A 19,364-nucleotide genomic window follows, 5' to 3' on the forward strand; every position below is an offset into this window, starting at 1 on the left:
ATAAGTGGACTGTGTTTTTGCCTCAAAGTCACTCTCCTTTATTTATTATGCCTTATGCTTGGCCTTCATAGGTACAATGCTAGTCTGTTATAGACTAATTTTTTGGAGTGCTTTCAGTTATTCAAATTTGCATACTAGTATTATGGTTTGCATACAATACTAGGGGATTCTGTGGTCTGATACTATGGGTATTAACATGCCAAAGAGTGGTTTTTTGACATTCACTTTGGTTTCATCCTTTGGTATGCTTGACCAGATACCTTAGTTAGTGCATAATGCATTATTCCTTTTTTAACTTTGTTCAGCACTGCTGCACTTTTGGTACCTTGGTTCTTAGTGTATGTTCATTCTCAGGATGAGGATGGACGTTTGTAGTGTTATTACAGCTGTGTCCATCAGCTCTTTAATGTATCATGTTAACTGTTCCTATTTAGTTTCAGCATGTATATTACATGAGGTGTTTTCATCTTTTACCTTGTACTTTATATGTTTAGTTATAGCTAAGCTCTTGGATCCCTGAGTAGTTGCCTGGGTCCTGGTCTTTGACGGACTTTGAATTTTTTGGTTTCTTGTAGAACGGAAGTGGTTTGAACACCTGTCTTGGTTGTTCTTTGAAACTTCCTAGTGCCTGTATTTAGCAGAGGTGAGTGGGTTGCTGTATGTAATCTGTTTGTTGTTCTTTATTATATACTTTTTGTACCCCCTGCCTTAGCTTTTAACTGCTGATCTCGTAACATAGGTTTGTAGGTTTTTGATGTTTGATGGGGCTGATTTCTGTCGGAATTGCTTTAATGTAGTTGTTTCACATTGCGATAATAGATGCTTGTCAGATTGCATCTTCTGTATCAGCCAGCCGCAGTTGTCAGTAGGACATTTCTGATTACCGGACTGTTTTCTGTTTTCTTGGTGGTATTAGCAAAGTCTTTTGGACCGGACAGTATTGTGGGTTACCGTCTCATATGTGATCGCTTTTCTTATATGTGACTGTCCTTGATCTAGCTTTGGTGATTATGTGAATGTTGTAAGCGTTTTTCATGTGAGTTATCAGGTAAGAATAGGGCACATTTGTAGCTGTGATTACCGCCAGCACTAGTTGATATTGTTTTGGTGTAGACGTTTGTGAATATGCTATCAGCCACATGGAATTAATGTACGCTCTGCACATTTTAACAGCAACAATACTTTGTTGTTTTTCATTCTTGGACTGTCAGTTGCCGCATTGTTTGCATTTAACTTTGCCTGTGTCATAGATTTTTTCATATCATATCTTTGATGCAAGAGAGCATACAGGGTTTGTTTGTTCACCGGAGTCTATACACAGAGGCATTGAGTATGTGTTTAGTTAGCGACTCCATTAGGAGTCATGGAATACGTCTTAGATGTATTTATAAATAGAAACATGGTATGTTTTTATTTGAAAACACCGTTTTCTGCCTCATGCTTTGTGCTTTGACCATGAATCTGTACAGCTTTTTAGTATTGTAAAATGAGGAGCTTAGTTGGCTTATATAGCCACTTTGATAGGCTTTATTGCTTTGTTTTATTTTTACTTTTGCTTATATAGTTTGTCTTAGGCAATCTTGCCAAAAGATTTTTTAAATGTTCTCCAAATGGTTTTAAATGTTTTTAAACTGTTTTATTTGTTCTTACCTTTCTAGTATTGTCCCTTTAAACAAGGACATGCAGTGAGAGATTGATTGTTAGTAATTATATAATTAGTGTTTAATTAGTTAGTTTGAGCGCCAAAAATCCTTTGTATAAAAGGTTGTATCTATTAATGTTTCATTACACCTGAAGAAGCGTAGTATAGCTACGTGAAAGCGCTTGTGTGTTTTTGTTCCAAATAAAGAAGCTTCCATTACCAGTGACTATCTCCGTGTGGTGACTCCAGTGGATTTTGTGTTTCATAACTGGAAACATGTTAAAAAAAAATGTCTATACACAAAAGCACAAACTTCCTCATAGGGATCTGCTAGTTAAGAATTCTATACACCAGTGTAGAAGAAGAAAAAATGATCTTACCAAATCTGTCCAATACCTCCTCCTGTTTGTCCACATGCGAAGGGTTGGAGGACACCAATAGCCTGTTTGCACCTGGCAAATATGTGGAAATGGCAGGAGAATCTGACCTAAGGTGAGAAAATAAATGCTTGTCAGCTTGAGAAACTTTATAAAGCCTATCTGCCTTTTTGGGGAATGAAGGTAGTAAATCAGGGTTGCTACAGCTAGCATTAAATACATCTTCCAAGGCTGGAACAAGTGGAGGAAGGAAAAGGCATAGAATGAAGTCTATTTACTTGAAGCATATCATAATATCTCCACAGTTCTGGGGAATATCCATTTGTTTCCATAAAAGCACCTCATTCATTCTGGTTAAAGTAAGAAAATCATCTATTTTAATAGACAACATACCTTCTGATGAACAATGTTTAATCTTTTGTGTTTTCTATATAGGTATCCTTGACAGCTGACTCAGAGAAGACATTTCTATCCCATCCAGATGTCTCTTCCCCCAGCCATGTCAAGCAACATCCCCAGTGTGTGTCCGAGTCTTAAGAAAGATGGTTCTCCCACACCCTGTTCTGACAAGTGAACAGCTGAATGGGACATGTGTCTGACCTCAGTTAATGCTGACTGAAAAGAACATAACAGGGGAAGCCATAGAAATAAGTGAGTGGTCTGAGAAACGGCTGCTTGCCACTGCAGAGTCACCCACCACTCGATGAGCCATAGCCCAAGCCCACTAAGTCAGCAAGGTGCTCTTTGTTAAGTATTATTTTTGTCTTTCTAGGAGCAATGGGAGTTGGACCAGCAGGTGTGGGGGGTAAGTATCCATGCCATGACTGAGGAGGATGCTTCTTGTGTTGTAAGCTTCACGGGAATGAGTCATTCTGAAGATATGTTTCCAAAATGTCAGGTAAGTTGTTACATAGTGAATGTAAGCACTAAAATATCCCATAGTAGTTCCTGCCCAAACAAACACTCCCCCACACTAAATATTGACATAAAATAAAGCTTACACAAGCTTGTACATTTTCGCACTGGAACAGTCCCCATATTAGCCAAAGCTAAAAATAGTGGTCGCTGACAGGAAACTTATAATATAGGAAAGGTACTGGGTGTCTTAAAGGGGCAAACCTGCTAATAAAATAAAGTGTAAATTTTTCATATTCATATATAGACAGACAGATGGATATAAGATAAAAATTCTGTGTGAAAGGTTCCCTAAATGGGACTTATCCACCAGAATGACACTAAAGGCTGGCTGCTATTACTGTGAAGACACTGAGCTGATTTTTCATGAGGCGGCAAAAAAGTACTGAAGTTTCTCCACTCTTACTGTAGATTCTACCTCTTCATGTCTGTCCAATCAGCAGAGTGAAGGTGTGGGAGCAGAGGGACAAGACCATTTGTAAGCTGGCTGGTTATTGCATCTTACAATGATTTGTTACAGATTTTTAAGTGCTCTGTTTTTGTTTTGCAATATCACTATTATTTACTGCAGTGGTCAATGTTATGTGTGCTTTCTTTGATAGAATTATTTATTTCCTAGTTGAAACAGTCAAGGCAGAGCTTCCACTGGCATTCTGAAACTAATTTTTCTCTAAAACTCTGCCCCCAGCATGATGTCATGTTAGGTTAACATTGCTAGAGTACTGCTGGAAATATTGGAGTACGGCAGATTTTTTGCCCACAGAGACTGGCTCTTATTTTTCCTGGGTTCATCTCTAACAGGATAAAAACAATGTAAAGACATTCAGATTCAGTTTTGTAAGCTAATAAACATTGCACTGGTTCTCTTATTATCTTATATGACACTACTTTTCAAGGAGTTACCGTTAAGTTTGTGCAATGGTGAAACCGGTTGTATCTGTGTGTTGTATTCCTGGTAGCCTCATGCTTGTTGCAGGTCATTTTTACAAATGGCAAGAATGGTTTGTTTTGCTTCTGTGGAAACAGTTGTCCATTTAAGTTTTGTCATCAGGTATCTACGTTACTTGTGCTACACATACTTCTTAAATTTTCAGAATATTGTAGAATCTTCCCTGACTGGGTTTATGCACACGCGCGCATGCACACACTTTAACATAATATTCTTAAGGGCATATCAATTACTCTTGCATACTTAATATGGGACTCTTATGCGCACAACACAATCTAGCTCCATGATCTACTCCTGGCACTATCATTATTCTACCCTCTCTCTTGCACCCCTCCAAATAGTTTCAAGAATAAGACTTTGTTTCCTCAAACTGCTCTACATGCCTATCCTACAGTTCTGTACTACACATTCGTTAGATTAAAAAAAAAAAAAAAAACAGTTCATATTACATACAGAAGAACTAAAACAAACAATGCACCAAATTTTACTATTTTGCCCAAGAGCAACTGTGTGTGTGTGTGTGTGTGTGTGTGTGTGTGTGTAACAGTGTATGACACAACTTCTATGAGTATTATTGTTGTGCTCATTTTTGATTTCATATACATCGCTAATTTTCAAACAGCCCTATACTATTCACTAACTTCCTCCTCTACATTCCAAATAAAAACACTTTACCCACAGATATACTACCACACAAAACATTGACAAAAAACAGCAGTGTGCTGCTGTAAACCAAAAGTGTTAACAGTAAGTGTGACCATAAAATGAAAGTACTGCAGTCACCAGTTATTTCTGTATATATATGTGTGCGTGTATGTATATATATATATATATATATATATGTATACACACACACACACACACACACACACATATATATATATATATATATATATATATATATATATATATATATATATATATATATTTAAAATACCAACATCAGAAGTAAAACCAATAACTTGGACAGCACTGCTATAACACCCCACTCATCACAACTGCTTATATGCACTGAACCTAACAGCTTTAGTGGAATGATTAACATAACACTAAAGGTCAGCGAGCATTCCACAGAGAATTACATAGAGGCAGAGCATCACACAATCAACAATAACAGAAAAAAGGAAAATGACTGCAAATCATAAAACAATTAACACAAAACCACACAAGGAGGCAATACAATCATAAAACAACCACGGAGGTAAGAAAAGCAACAAATCACTTTAAGCAAGACACAACCCATGTAGCCTAAAGGCTACTGCAGCAGTGGGAATGATCAACAACAATAACTAATTATTCATAACGGCAAAATTAAATGAAAGGGTTCAATCAATTTTTAATTGTAAAATTCTTATACAACAGAGGCTGTTCTAAAAGCCAGCCTCAGCCATATGATGAGCTTTTCTGTTTTAGATTTCGCATAGCAGTGAAGGGGAACTGCAGGAAGCAGCAAAATGTCATTATCATCCAGCAATAGCCATCCAATATGGACGAGATTGCGTGGTCAGATAATTAACATCTCTCAAATGCTGTTACAACTTGGCTAGATGCATCTATGCAAATTGTAAATATAAACGTAAGTACACTGCATCGCAAAACATCTTAAAATACTTTTGAAACAGCAGAAAACATGAGATGGAAAATATTCCATATCATAGTGAGAGCCCCTGCATCAACAAATTAATTTCTCAAGACTTCAAATGTTTTATATTACTTAGAGACTTCACAAAAAAAGAGATACAGTTAAAAATTCTCACTAAATTTGGTTACTTCTAAAATGCTTTATTTTCTGTCAAAATAAATAAAAAATATATTCAAACTTACCAAGGCCTCCCCCAGCTCTTCAAGTTGGCATTCACTGCATTTTCTCAGTTCCAGCAACTCCTCTGATGAAAAAAAATACTTTCTTACAAACTATATCAAAATATAATGCAAAATATTTTTTCTAATGAGTATTAATAAAACTGATTAATTAGATAGCATGCCGCCATTTAATCAAACAATGTTTCCTGCATATACTGAGAAAGAGCAAGGTATATTTTCCCTCCAAACCAAATCAGTTATTTATGGATTCATTTAATAAAAAAATCTTCTTATATTTTAAATCAAATGACAGTAGCAAGTTACCTTGAAACAACAGGGAATTAAAAATTCCAGCAATACCATTCTGATTTTTTAAATAATTTTGTTCACAGAGTCTTGTTTACAATTTTTAGACAAAGACAGACTTACATTTGTCTGAATTCTGTCAGAAGAGGAAGTATCTGAAAAGAAACCGATTCCTGCATGCCCAAATGGAGAAAGATAAGTTGTGAAAGTACCAACTGCAATTCCAAACTTTCAATGATTGGTCTGCCAGTGAGGCGCACTTCTTAAAAATGTTTTTTTTTTTCTTAGGAAGTAGTATTCTGATGAAGTATTCTCAGCAGTTCAGTCACAATTACCAGAGGACCTTCAATAAACCAGGCTGAAGGCCCAAGACTCCTCTGTTTTTTCCCAAAAGAGGAGAAAAAACAAGCATGGAAAGAAACAAAATGGAAAGAAACTTAAATAATAGCAAGAACCAATATATTTAATCTAGACAATGATATCACCATTCAAGGACTCTGTTAGTCACTGCCAAGCTGACTGATATGCTATTAAGGATCTAAAGGATGGTAAAGGATATATAAACAAAAGTATATGAACTTACAATAATGATAAATTTTCAATGTATGATTATCATTCGGTTCAATGCATGGGTTGGCAGATCCGACTGGATCGGACCTATGAATCATCTCTGAAGCTTCAAGGATTCAGGGCTCTGACTCCTCCTCTAATCATAATTCCCTCCACAACATCTTAGCACCTCATATTGCGTTTGCCCCACCAATTAGACAATTTAGAGGTATAATAGCCCTTTCAATCTTATTCACTTGAGAGGAAACATCTAGGAGAGGATCATAGTCTGATAGGACTGCTCACAGACAGGGTGCAAGTGAGATCCATTTGTTAAGTCCAAAGATGATAATTTGGAAGGGGGCAGGACATGGATTTTTTGTTATGGTAAGTGCATAACCTTTGTATCCGATGCTGTCTATTTTTGTCCAGTTCAACACATAGGACAGATTCCCAAGCTGGTTTTACTTGGGTGGTATCAATGAAGTTCCTGAGAATGGTGGAACCAAAGTAGGAACATGATCTACATTCTGCATCCAATTTATAATAGGTTATAGCAGCACAACCATCATCAATGGCAAGTCTTTTCATGGAATGAGCTTTGGGCTTTGTTTGCAGGGATAGGACCTTTTTAGTGTATACAATGGAAATACAATCTGATAACCATTTTGAAAGAGTAACCTTAGAAACTGCCTTTTCTAAATGAAAACTGGGCAAAGCAATGAACAATTGATCAGACTTCCTAAAGTGTTTTGTTCTATGATGATAAAATCTGAGTTGGCGATGAACATCCAACATATACAGAGCATATTCACCTTTGTTGGAGAATCTGGGAAAAACACTGGTAGGTGGTTTAAATTTGTTTCAGATGCCACCTTAGGAAGAAAAGATGTGTTAGCCCTTAAGGAAACTCTGTTTTTGTGGAAAGTCAAGTAAGGAGGGTTGCAAAAAGTGGCCTGTAACTCTGAAAATTTTCTGGCAGATAAAAGAACCACAAGAAAAAAAATGCCTTCTAAGACAGGAACTTCAAATCTGCTGATGCTGCTGGTTCAAAGGGAGGTTGAGTTAATGCCTGGGTCCAAACAGTAATATCCCATGGAAAGACTGGGTTTCTGATTGGCAGTTGCAGAAGTGTATCCCTCAAAAAGGCTCAGCAACTTTTGGTGATACTGTGGAGGTGTCATTCTGACCTATGTGGAAATTGGAGACTGCAGACATTTGCACTTTGACAGTGCAGAAAATGGAAACTCAGACAGAAACTCCAGTATAGAAGGGATGGAAGAAGAAAATGGATCTATTCCTTTTGACATAGTCTATTTATGGAAAACCTTTTCCATTTGATATGATAAATCATTTTAGTGGATTGTTTCTGGGAGGCTGAGATAATAAGAACAACTGATGCTGGAAGCTTGACGTTTCTGGATAAAGTCAGAACTGGAGGAACCAAATGATTAGTTTCATGGATTTCTGGTTTTGAGAAGTTAATCAAGCCACATGAGGCAAGAAACTGGGATACTGATCCAACATCCATGGGGGATGTACTAGTAGAGGCCACAGGAAAGGTAACCATGTTTGTTGAGGCCAGAAGACAGCAATGAAGATCACTCTGGTCTTGCATCTTTCTTGCTTTGTGATGATTTTTTTCATTAAGGGTAATGAGGAGAATGCATAAAGAAGATCCCAGGGCCAACTGTGGACTACAGCATCCCTTGGTCACTGTCCCTGTGGTGGGATCAAGGCAAAATAACTCCTGTACTTGTTCATGCATAAAGCAAAGTGGGTGCAGCAAGGCTGATACCAGTGATGGAAAACCAAAGCTGCCACTGTTGGATTGAAGGACCATTTGTAAGGCTTTAAGCTTGTTCTGTTCAATGTGTCAGCTAATACACTCACTATGATTTAGGAAGGAGTATTTGATGTTGATTTGAAATCAAAACTGGGTTATAAAACCAAAGTAGTACATAGTAGGGGAAGAAATATCTCAAGAAACCGCTGGAAATCCAAAATTAAATGAGACCCAAAATTTATAGATCTAAGATGAACAAATGTGGGCTTGCAGTTGTTGCAAGTTCATAAATGATGGTCCATATGTAGCCATAGCAGGAAACCCAGGAATCTGCAATGTCCCAGATGCTGTAATTCCAAAACTAAGATGGTTGTATATGTTGCAACCTGTACTGCATGTCCGGGGTTTTATGTAGGAAAAACCACCAGGAGATTAATAGAATTGTAGAACACACCAGGGACATTACAAACAATAAAATGAGTAGTGCCCAATGTACACTGTACAAGATATATTAATTTTAAAAGAATTTAATTTTTTATTATTAACAAAATAAGAAGTTATGTACTCACCATAACATTCCATGTTTGTTGTCCATCTCGCCTTCATTCATTGCTGGTAATGTTCAGAACCGAGAATTGGTTCTGACTCGGCCTATACAAAAGCTCGAGAGCTTCCACCGGCTCGTGGCTATAGCCTAATCCCATCATGTTCAGGGAAGATATCCCAGATCTTGGTTGCAGATACTATAACTACTACCCCTAAACATATAACCATGTCCAATAAAAGAACTAAGGAAGAGATTCAGAGAACATCAAGTTCCAATTAGCAATAAACCTCTCGATCCTCCAGAAGCTAAGGCTGGGGGAAGGAGAGTGGGACACAAGAATGAAGGCGAGATGGACAACAAACATGGTATGTTATGGTGAGTACATAACTTCTTAATTTTATGTTGCCCTATCTCGCCTTCATTAATTGCTGGTTGGAACAGCGTCCCTAGCACCTTCTTTCTTGGGTGGCTCAAGGGAATATACTCTTCAGAACACTGGACCCAAGAGAGGCCCTGTTCCTGGAGGCCAAATCAACTTTGTAATGAGTGATAAAGGTATGAGGCATTACCAATGTTACTACTGCACAAATTGAATACATGTGTAGCCTTGCCTGAAAGGCCAATGAGGTTGCTATAGCTCTTGTGAAGTGGCCTTTTATTTTTCCTGGAAGTTCTCTAGTTTGAGATCTGTATGTGAAAGTTATACAATCAGTAAGCCACTTGGAAAGCGTGACCTTTGATATGGGGGTGCCCTTCTTTTTATCTGAAAAAGATACAAACAGTTGTTCTGATTTCCTGAACTCCTTTGTTCTATAGAGGTAGAAACGTACAATTGGTGTAATTTGTACTATGACTTGTTGCTGTAGTTTGGGAAAAAAACAGGAAAGTCAATGGATTTTAATTTCTGAACATACTTTCAGGAGGAATGAAGGATTAGTTCTCAGGGAGACTCTATCTTAGTGAAAAATCATGCAAGGGGGATGTACTGATAAATCTTGAAGTTCTGATACCCATCTAGAAGACATTATGGCTATCAAGAAGGTTGTTTCCACGTTATGCAGGTTCAAAGGGAAGAAGGATCAAGGTAGACAACACAAAGTTTAGATCCCATGGTGCTGGTGGTTCTTTCTTCCCACTCTTCTGACCCTTGGGGTAAGGTCTAGAGGGAGTGGAAAAGCGGACTCCCACGGCAGAGAGAGAGTCTTGCCTTCTTGCTCACACCTAGTCAAAGTGTCTTTCACCTGTGGTCCAAAAAGAAATGAACCATCAAAGGGAGTTTTGGTGAAGGACGCTCAAAAGGGTTTTGCAAAGTTACACAGCCGCATCCACACATGCCTCCTAAGGGCCACCCCGGTACCTGCAGCTCTACTCGCCCCATCGGCTGCATAGGAAATTAACCTCATGGAGGAGTTAACAACAGAATTAAGCGTCGCTAGCTGGGAAGCTACCTTGGCTTGTGCTCCCTCAGCTGTTGAATCTTGGAGGGTATCTCCGAGCTCTTTAAGGAGATCCCTTTGAAGTTAATTAAAATGACATGGGTAGTTCAGTGACCTCATAGAGAAGGTTGCTGAAGCGAACATTTGCTTCTTGTATCTGTCCATCATCCTAGACTCCTTGTTAGGGGGATGGACAGATGAAGAGGTCTCCGCTAACTCTTTTTTTGTGGCTGCTGCTACCACCATAGCATCAACAGGGACACCTTTCGAAAGGAACTGCTTATCCTGGGGTGCTGTAATGAATTTACTAGGTCTCCTCGGAGTTGGTTACACTGTATCCAGAGCTGACCAAGTCTTTCGAGCCACCACTGTCATAAGTCGATCGAAAGGCGGAGACACCCAGGAGGTGGAAGGTTGGGAACCAAAGGCATCCAGAAATACAGACTCATCCTCAGTAGGGGCTAGGGGATTCCAGTTCCCCCTCTGCTTAAGCATTTTTAGGATGTCCGAAAAGGAAACATCTACAGAGGTGGATCTCGGGGACCCTTCCAAATCATCTAAGTCTGTATCAGAAGTGACAGACTTGGGGGAGTCAATGTGCTTCCTCTTACAATTTGTCTTCCGAGGGGGCTCTTCTGAGTTATTAGGAGAGGCCTCAGAAGAGGAGGAAACACCCAATGGGGTGTCCTGGAGCATCGGTTCCCTATACTTGGGGTCTGGAGGAGGAGCAGAGGTTAGCAGAAGCACTACAGGGGACGGAGCCGGTGGAGCCGAAAGTGGAGTTGACTCAGAGGACAGCACACTCTGCATGACATCAAAGGCGTCCCTGTCATGATGCAGAGAAAGCTCTGGTTCCAAAGAAATAGGAATCTTTCTCCGCACTGAGGGGGACGGCTCCGAGGCCGATGTTGGAGCCGAGCTCACCTGCGCCGAAGCTCTGAGAGGGAGAACGGGGTAGGACAAGGGTCCGATGCCACTCGCCCCCTCGGAGCCGACGAGGGAGCCCCAGCGCCCAGGTCCCTCGATGGAAGGTACCACCGAGGGAATCGGAGCCTACGTCGGAACCGAAGGAGATAGAGTTATCGGAGCCGACGGTTCCACTACTCGAACCCCAATGAACTCCGGCTCCGAACTCATTGGAGTCGGAGGAGGAACATCGAGAGAAGTGAACAGAGCCGATACCTGTTGAGGAGGGCTGGACAACAATTTAGCTAGTACCTGCAACTTTAGCAACCTACTGACCACTCTATCCACATCATGATTCGACAGCCTAGAGGATCGAGAGGAGTGAGAGGATCGGTGACTACGCTCGCTCTGAAGTAAAGGAGACCGAGGAGCCGAATCCACCGACTCTAGTGAAGGGGACCTCAGCCTCTTGTGGCTCCACGACAGCTCCGAAGTCTCTGATGGAGCCAATGGGGAGATTGTCTTGTTGGTGGCAGCCGGAACAGATGTAGAAGGTAAATCCTGAACCGAAGACGGCTCTGAACTTGCAGCTGACGGCTTAGTGGATTTAGGGGATTTCACTGGCTGTGAGCTCTTGGCCAGTGAATCCTGGGGTTTTAAAAGACCCCTAAGAATCAGCTTATTCTTACGCTCCTGCAGGACTCTTGGACTAAAGGCATGGCAAACAGAACAAGAGTCCTGCAGGTGCACAGCGCCTAAACAATAGACGCAAGAAGTGTGCCCATCTGTCAGAGACATTTTCTGGCAGCACGAGTCACACTTCTTGAACCCAGAAACCTTGGATTCCTTTGACATCCTTTACAGTAGAAAGAAACCAATTATGACAACAATAACAAGAAGAAATATTCAGACTACAAAAAACACACCTACTAGAAAGACTATAGATAAAGGTTTTTTTTTTTTTTGAAAGATAATAGGAAAGCCTCTAATTTAAACAGCTAGCCTATAATAAAAAAGCAGAAGGAAAGCCTCAAACTTAAACGGCTAACCTGACAAGAAGAAGAGGGGGGAAGGGGTGGGGGAGAACTCTCCAAGTCAAACGAGTTCTACAAAAGGAGGGATACTATAAGATAAACAATAATCTATCACAGAAACAAACTATCACTAATAATAAAATACTAGAGAAGTTAAATTCTAGTGAATAAATTACACAAAAAACTCTATACAAGCCTGAGCCAGAAAAACGACACCTCACAGCTGAAGCAGCAAACGAGATCTGGGTAGCTATCGCTAGGCATTATGGGATAAGGGGTAGCCTCGAGTCAGTAAACAGCTCTCGAGCTACTGAAGATGGCCGAGTCGGAGCCGAGAATCGGCTCCGATCCCAACCAGCAAAAATGAAGGCGAGATAGACAACTTAACATCTAGGCTTAAGAGGTGAAGACATACAGCCAGAGAGACGGAGAAAGAGATGGAAGCAAAGGTGAGAAGTAGGGAAAATACCTAAATCCAAAATGGATAAAAAGAGATACTGTTTAGTTAGGAAAAGGATTATTAGCAAGTGGAAAAGGAGTGCCAGTGACAATAGTCAGCGAACATTGGTTAGTAAAGAAAGGAAATCACAGCTGTATAAGTAAACTCACCCTAATAAGATGTTTGAATGAACACTGCTGCAGTAGCCTAAGCTAAATGGGTTATATCCCACACAGGATATAAAAGCTGGACAGCTTGTAAAACTTAAGTGCACTCTCCACATATACATACCATTAGTCAGCTTGAGCTGAGCTGAGCTGACTAAAAGATAAGTTTGGTCACCAACCCCTTCAGAGACTTCATGCCATATGAAAGAAGGTGGCTAAGCCCCGAGAGGCCATTGTTAAGAAAAGCAAAAACACATGTCCATATCCTAGCATAAAAAGCACAGCAAAAAACAAGGGGATGGAAGGAGGGGCTACTGCAGCAATAATCATTTAAACGTCTACAGTTATGGCAAGTTTACTTACACAGCTATACTATGTTTTCATATTGATCATTGCTGCAATAGCTTAAGCTATATGAATAGAGTACCATAGCTTAGAACATCTAGAAGGTGGAAGGGTCCAGGAGACGATGGACAATGGTCCTAACAAAGTCTATCTAAGACCTAGAGAACAAATCCAGCTTACAGTGTGTTGTTAAAGTAAGTACAGAAGACCATGCTGCTGCTTTTAGAATACTTCTAGAATCCAACCCTTTCCAAAGAGCCACACAAGAAGACAAGGTCCTTGTAGAACGAGCCTTGACCCTACCTGGAATTGATTTGTCACGGTGAATATAAATGAAGATATGTACTCACCATAACTATGCATCCATGTTGTCCATTTTCATTTTACTTCAACTGATGGGTCTCGAATCCAACTTTGGATTCAGCTCGGCTGCATTTTCTAGACTCTTGGATGCAACTCTCAAGCTCCTCCGTTTAATCATAATGCACCTGTCATCCTGCAATACCTGAGATCGAGTTAGTTGCCTGATAACCAAAAGAAGGAACTAACCTCAGCTTGAGATAAAAAGAAGGCTAAAGAAAAGACAGAAGCTCAAACCTAGATTACAGGTTCCACAACACCCATAAAGTCATTTCAGGAGCTAAACAGGAGGAGGATGAATGGTTGGGAGTTTAGGAAGAATGAAAATGGACAACACAGATGCATAGCTACGGTGAGTACATGACCTTAATATCTGATGCATAGATACAGTGAGTACATGACCTTAATATCTAATGCTGCTCTTTTTATTCGTTCCTCAGCTGATGAGACAGAGTCCCCATCTACATGAACACTGCATGGCCCTCATGGAAGGATATTCAGGAGTACTGCAGAACCAAAGGCAGCCCTGCTTCTGGAAGTCAAGTCCAATCTGTAGTGAGCAATAAAAGTATGAGCATTAGACCAAGTAGCTGCTGCACAAATGTCGTCAATAGAAATTCTAGACCAGAAAGCGGATGATGTAGGCATAGACATGATGGCGTATGCTTTATGGGGTCTCGATAGGGATAGACCTCGCTGGCTGTAAACATAGGAAATGCAATCAATCAGCCATTTGGCTAAGGTAATTTTAGAAATCAGTGAACCCAATTTGTTGGGGGAGAAAAAGGCAAACAATTGCTCTGACTTTTGGAAATCTTTATTCTACGGAGATAAAAAACTGAGCTGTTTATGTACATCAAAAAGATAAAGGATGTATTCATCTTTATTAGCAATGTTGGGAAAGAAAACAGGCAAATTAATGGCTTGATTAATATTTGTCTCTGAGGCTACTTTAGGCAAGAAGATAGACTACTGGTCCATAAGGTAACCCTGTCTTTGTGGAAGATGAGATATGGAAGAAAAAGTCTAGAGTTCAAAAACTCCTCTCCCAAATGTAATGGCCACTAGAAAGGCAGTTTTCCAAGATAAAAATTTTAAATCAGAGTTAGCTGATGGTTCAAAGGGACTCTGGGTCAAACCTTGCAGCACAACTGTCAAATCCCAGGATGGGGGTGGGGTCCTTCACTGGGGCCTCAGCAAAAAAAAAAAAAAGTTATGTCTTACCATAATATTACATCTGTGTTGTTGATCTTCATTACTGATGGGGTATCGGTTCCATCCTCGGAACCGAGCCGGCCATATATCAAGTTTGCAAGTTGATAGACAAAAGTAGAGACCATCTCTGGTCATAACAGACCTACAATAAAGGAGATATTAGATCAGCCAGGAACCTCCTGAGGGGGGACGGAGGGTGGAAAATAATGAATGAATGAAGATCAACAACACAGATAGAACATTCTGGTAAGACATAATTTCTTTACCTGATGTTGTTAATCTTCGTTCATTCCTTACTGATGGGACACAGTTCCCAGCTACCTGTATCCCTGGGTGGCCCTCATGGAAGGACATTCCTGAGCACCATGGAGCCAAAAGAAGCTCTACCTCTGGAGGCCAAATTCAATTTGTAATGAAGAATAAAGGTATGAGGTTTGGCCCAAGTCGCAGCTGAGCAAATATTATTAAGGGAAGCCTTAGCATGAAAAGCTGCTGAAGTTGCCATAGACCTTGTAGAATGTGCTTTCACTCTGTGAAGCAAGGTGACATTGTTCTTGTTGTAGATAAAGGTAATGCAATTTCTCAGCCACGAAGCCAATGTAACATTTGAGACAGGATGACCTAATCTTGGTCCAGATAAAGCCAGAAAGAGTTGGTCTGATTTACAGTTAGATTTCGTTCTGTCCAGATGAAATCGTATTTGCCTATGAACATCCAAGGAGTGCAGGCAATACTCTCCCCTGTTAGAGTGGTTAGGAAAAAATACTGGAAGGTCAATAGATTGGCTGATAGACCGCTCTGACACCACTTTTGGTAAAAAGGAAGAAATAGTTCTCAGTAATATCCTATCCTTATGGAAGATAAGATAGGAAGGTTTGAAGCATAAGGCTTGAAGTTCTGACAAGTGTCTGGCCGATGTGATTGCAATTAGAAACAAAGTTTTCCTCAAGGGAAATTTTAAATCACATGAAGACGCAGGTTCAAAGGGGGGGGGGGGCTGGTTAGGGCTTGCAGGACCAAGGCCAAATCCCAAAGTTGTACTGGTTCTCTAAAGGGTTTTTTAGGTGAAGAACCCCCTTCAAGAATCTTTTACAGAGTCTATGTGACATGAGTGAAGAATCCTGAAAGCCAATGTGGAAATTCGAAATGGCAGATAAATGCACAAAAATAGTAGAGGCAGACACCCCAGAGTGGAAAAGGTGTGATAAGTAATCCAAAACCACTAAGACTAGGGCTGACAAAGGGTCTGTTTATTCGCTGCCCATAGAGAAAACATTCTCCATTTACTGAGATAGATTAGTCTGGTGGACAATTTATGAGATGCAATAAGAATATTGTGCACTGAGGACGAGAGGTTTTCCTGCCTGGCAATCATTGGAAGTGGAGAAACCAAGCTGTCAGGGTTGTTAGATTGGAGTGAGTCAGACCCTGTGGATGGAAGATCAACGTTGGGGATGGATTGAGGATCCACGGTTGATCTAGCAGGTGAGGCCAGAGGAAGGGGAACCAGACTTGTTGAGGCCAATATGGAGCAATAAGGATCACTTTGCTTTTCAACTGCTGTGTTTTCTTCAGAAATTGGGAGGGGAGGATAAGCATAAAGTAGACCCGAGGGCCAAGCGTGGACTAGAGTGTCTCTTGGTGACTATCCCCGAGGGGAGATCAGGGCAAAATAGTTGATGCACTTGAAGATGGATGGGGAGGTGAATAAATTGCAGCAAGGCTGGCCCCAGCGGTTGAAGACTTTTGCCGTTATCACAGGGTTGAGGGACCACTCGTGAGGTTGTAGAATGCACCTACTCAATTTGCCCGCTATCACATTGGAGCTCCCGGGAATGTGCATTGCAATTAGAAAGCGGTTGGAAGCTATCGCCCATTGCCATATTCTCAAGGCCTCTCAGCATAACGGGTAAGATCTGGTGCCCCCTTGCTTGTTGATGTACCGGACCACTGACATGTTGTCTGACTGGATCGCAATAGTCCCTAACAGAAGGATGGAATGAAATGCTTGCAACGCTAGTAGCACCATCCTCAGTTCCAGGACACTGATATGATATGCATCTGACCAGGTGCCTTGGACCGAGTTTCCCCTGACATAGCCCCCACCCCATCAGGGAGGCGTCTATGGTCACTGTGGCTTTCAGCTGATGGGGGCTGAAGGGGCAAGACCATTGTTGGGGATTCCGAGACGTCTGCCAGAGTAAGTCTTGCTTGCATGTCTGAGTTGCACTTATCTGAAAAGACTAAGGATGTTGTAGAGGGTACCACTGAGTGAGAAGTAACCACTGAAGGAGCCTCATGTGGAATCTGGCTAGAGGAACAATGGTGATCGAGGCTGCCATTGACCCCAAGAGTTGGAGTATAGATCGAGCGGGAGGTTTGTGGTGACAGAGCAGCGGTTGAACCTGTTGCCTTATTCTTTGAAGCCTGTGGTCCAGAAGAGATGCTGTGCAATTTCTTGTGTCCAACAGTACCCCGATGAATTCCAAAGACTGGGCTGGGGTCATGCTGGACTTTTCCCAGTTTATAGTAATTCCCATGCATTGTGCTGTGGGGAGAGTGTAGTGGAGGGCTTCTTCCAGTAGACGTTTGAGGGGGAGGTGAGGAGCCATTCATCTAGATATGGAAATGCCTGGAATCTTTGAAGTCGCAAGTAAGCGATAACCACTGCCATGCATTTGAACACAATGGCGGCTGTAGAGAGACTGAAGGGCAGTGCTCAAAATTGGTAGTGACTGGCTCCTATGCAGAAGCAGAGGTATCTTCTTGCATGTTTGTCCATTTTTATGTGGTAATACGCATCTTGAACATCTACAGAGCACATCCAATCATCTTCCTCCAGAAGAGGAAGGACAGACTGAACCGTGACTATCCGGAATTTCTCTGTTTTTACAAATTTGTTCAGGCTGCTGAGATCCAGAATTGGTCTCCAGTCCCCTGTCTTTTTTGGCACTAAAAAGAACCTTGAGTAAAAAACGGATCCTATCTGATTCGGGGGAACCGTTTGGATGACTCTTTTTTGTATCAGCTTTTGGATTTCGTGTGCTGCTGCTTCCCTTTGACTGGGTGGAATGTCGGGTAACACTCTGGATGAGGATGGACAAAGATGGAAGGAGATGCGATAGGCTCTGGATATTATTCACTGTATCCAAGAATTGGTGGTTATGTTTCGCCAGGCAGCGGGGTACAAGGAAAAACTACCCCGACCGCTTCCAGAGGCGAGTAGTCGGGCAATGCTTCAGGAGCGCTGATAGGGTTGGCCAGAAAAAGGATCTCTGGAACCCCGGTTTCGCAGACGTCCTCTGTCACGCAAGGAGCGTCTTCCATTGGAGTTTCCTCCTCTGCTTCTAGGAGAGAACTCGGCACATGCATCACGGAAACAGCTCTGAGATTTCCTGTGCCACATCTTAGAATCGTTGTGGAGTGGAGTGTCTGACACCAACAGCAGATAGAGTTTTGCCATCTTGTTCGCAACTTGCCAGCGTATCTTTAACTTTAGGGCCAAACAAAGAAGCGACCTCAATGGGGGCGTTCATGAAGGAAGCCTTAAAGGAGTCCGCAAAGGCACATCCAGGCATGTCGTCTGGTGACTATGCCCGCTCCTGCTGCTCTAGCCGCTCCTTCCATTGCGTGAGCAGTAAGACATATGGAAGAATTGGAAATGGACTCTAGGGTGGCTATCTGAGAAGCTACGTTGTCATGGACCTCATTAGAAACAGCTCCTGCCAAGGTTTCATACAGTTTGTTGATAAGATCTCTCTGGAGTCTCGTAAATTGTGCCAAATAGTTCAAAGACCTTAAGGTGAAGGTCGATGAAGCAAACACATGCTTCCCTAGTCTATCTATCGTCTGCGACTCCTTGTTGGGTGGATGGACAGTTTGGCTTGCTTCCGCCAAGTCTTTCTTAGTTGCAGCCGCCGCCACCATGGCATCTACTGGAAGACCTTGTGACCAATGGGGATGCTCAGCTGGGGGCGATAAGATTTTATCAGGCCTCAGCGGTATCACGTCCAGGGTGTCAGTAGCCTTCCATGCATGCTGGACAAGCTTATTGGCCAGTGGAGTAACCCAGGAGGTAGGAGGCCGGGCAAGAAAGGCCTGCAGGAACACGGATTCCTCTGAGGAAGGATTAGAGGACTTTCAGTCACCCCTCTAAGGATCTCAAGGATGTCACCAAAGGACGCCTCATCAGAGGGTGACCATGGAGATCCTTCCCCATCAAAGTCCGTATCTTCGATCAAAGACTCCTCAGTGGAGTCAATGTGCTTTGTCTTGCACAAAGCTTTGTGGGTACTTCCTCAGTGGGAGGTTCAGGGGAAGACTGCAAACAGGGGGTCTGCTGAGGAGGAGAAACCTGAGGCCCTTGTGCCCGGTATCCGGCGGTTGTGGCTTGTGAGAGTTGTGGCACAGAGCGGGGAGAGGACTCAGACATGTGGGGTTTGCCAGTGGAGGCAAGCACCCTCTCCATGGCCTGGAAGCCCCAGACCAGGTGTCTCAAGAGGACTGTGAAGTGTGAGAGAGGGAGGATTCCTGGAGGGGGCCGCAGAAAAAATTGGCGTGGAACCAAGAATGCCCTCCCCCATGGCAC

The 19,364-nt window shown here is 41.8% G+C and overlaps 1 protein-coding gene across 1 annotated transcript in view; it reads right to left on the reverse strand.

Annotated features, from left to right (window-relative positions):
* The window catches only part of LOC122805771 (synaptonemal complex protein 1-like), a 5,909,626-nt gene that overhangs the window by 4,887,885 nt on the left and 1,002,377 nt on the right, over positions 1–19,364 (reverse strand). The window contains exon 5 of the mRNA XM_044076039.1: positions 5,708–5,769. Coding sequence (XP_043931974.1) covers positions 5,708–5,769 — 62 coding nt within the window. The remainder of the gene's footprint in view (positions 1–5,707; positions 5,770–19,364) is intronic.

Source organism: Protopterus annectens, chromosome 7.part0, assembly GCF_019279795.1.
Source record: "Protopterus annectens isolate FY-2018-M chromosome 7.part0, PAN1.0, whole genome shotgun sequence".
Classification (NCBI taxonomy): Eukaryota; Metazoa; Chordata; order Ceratodontiformes; family Protopteridae; genus Protopterus; species Protopterus annectens.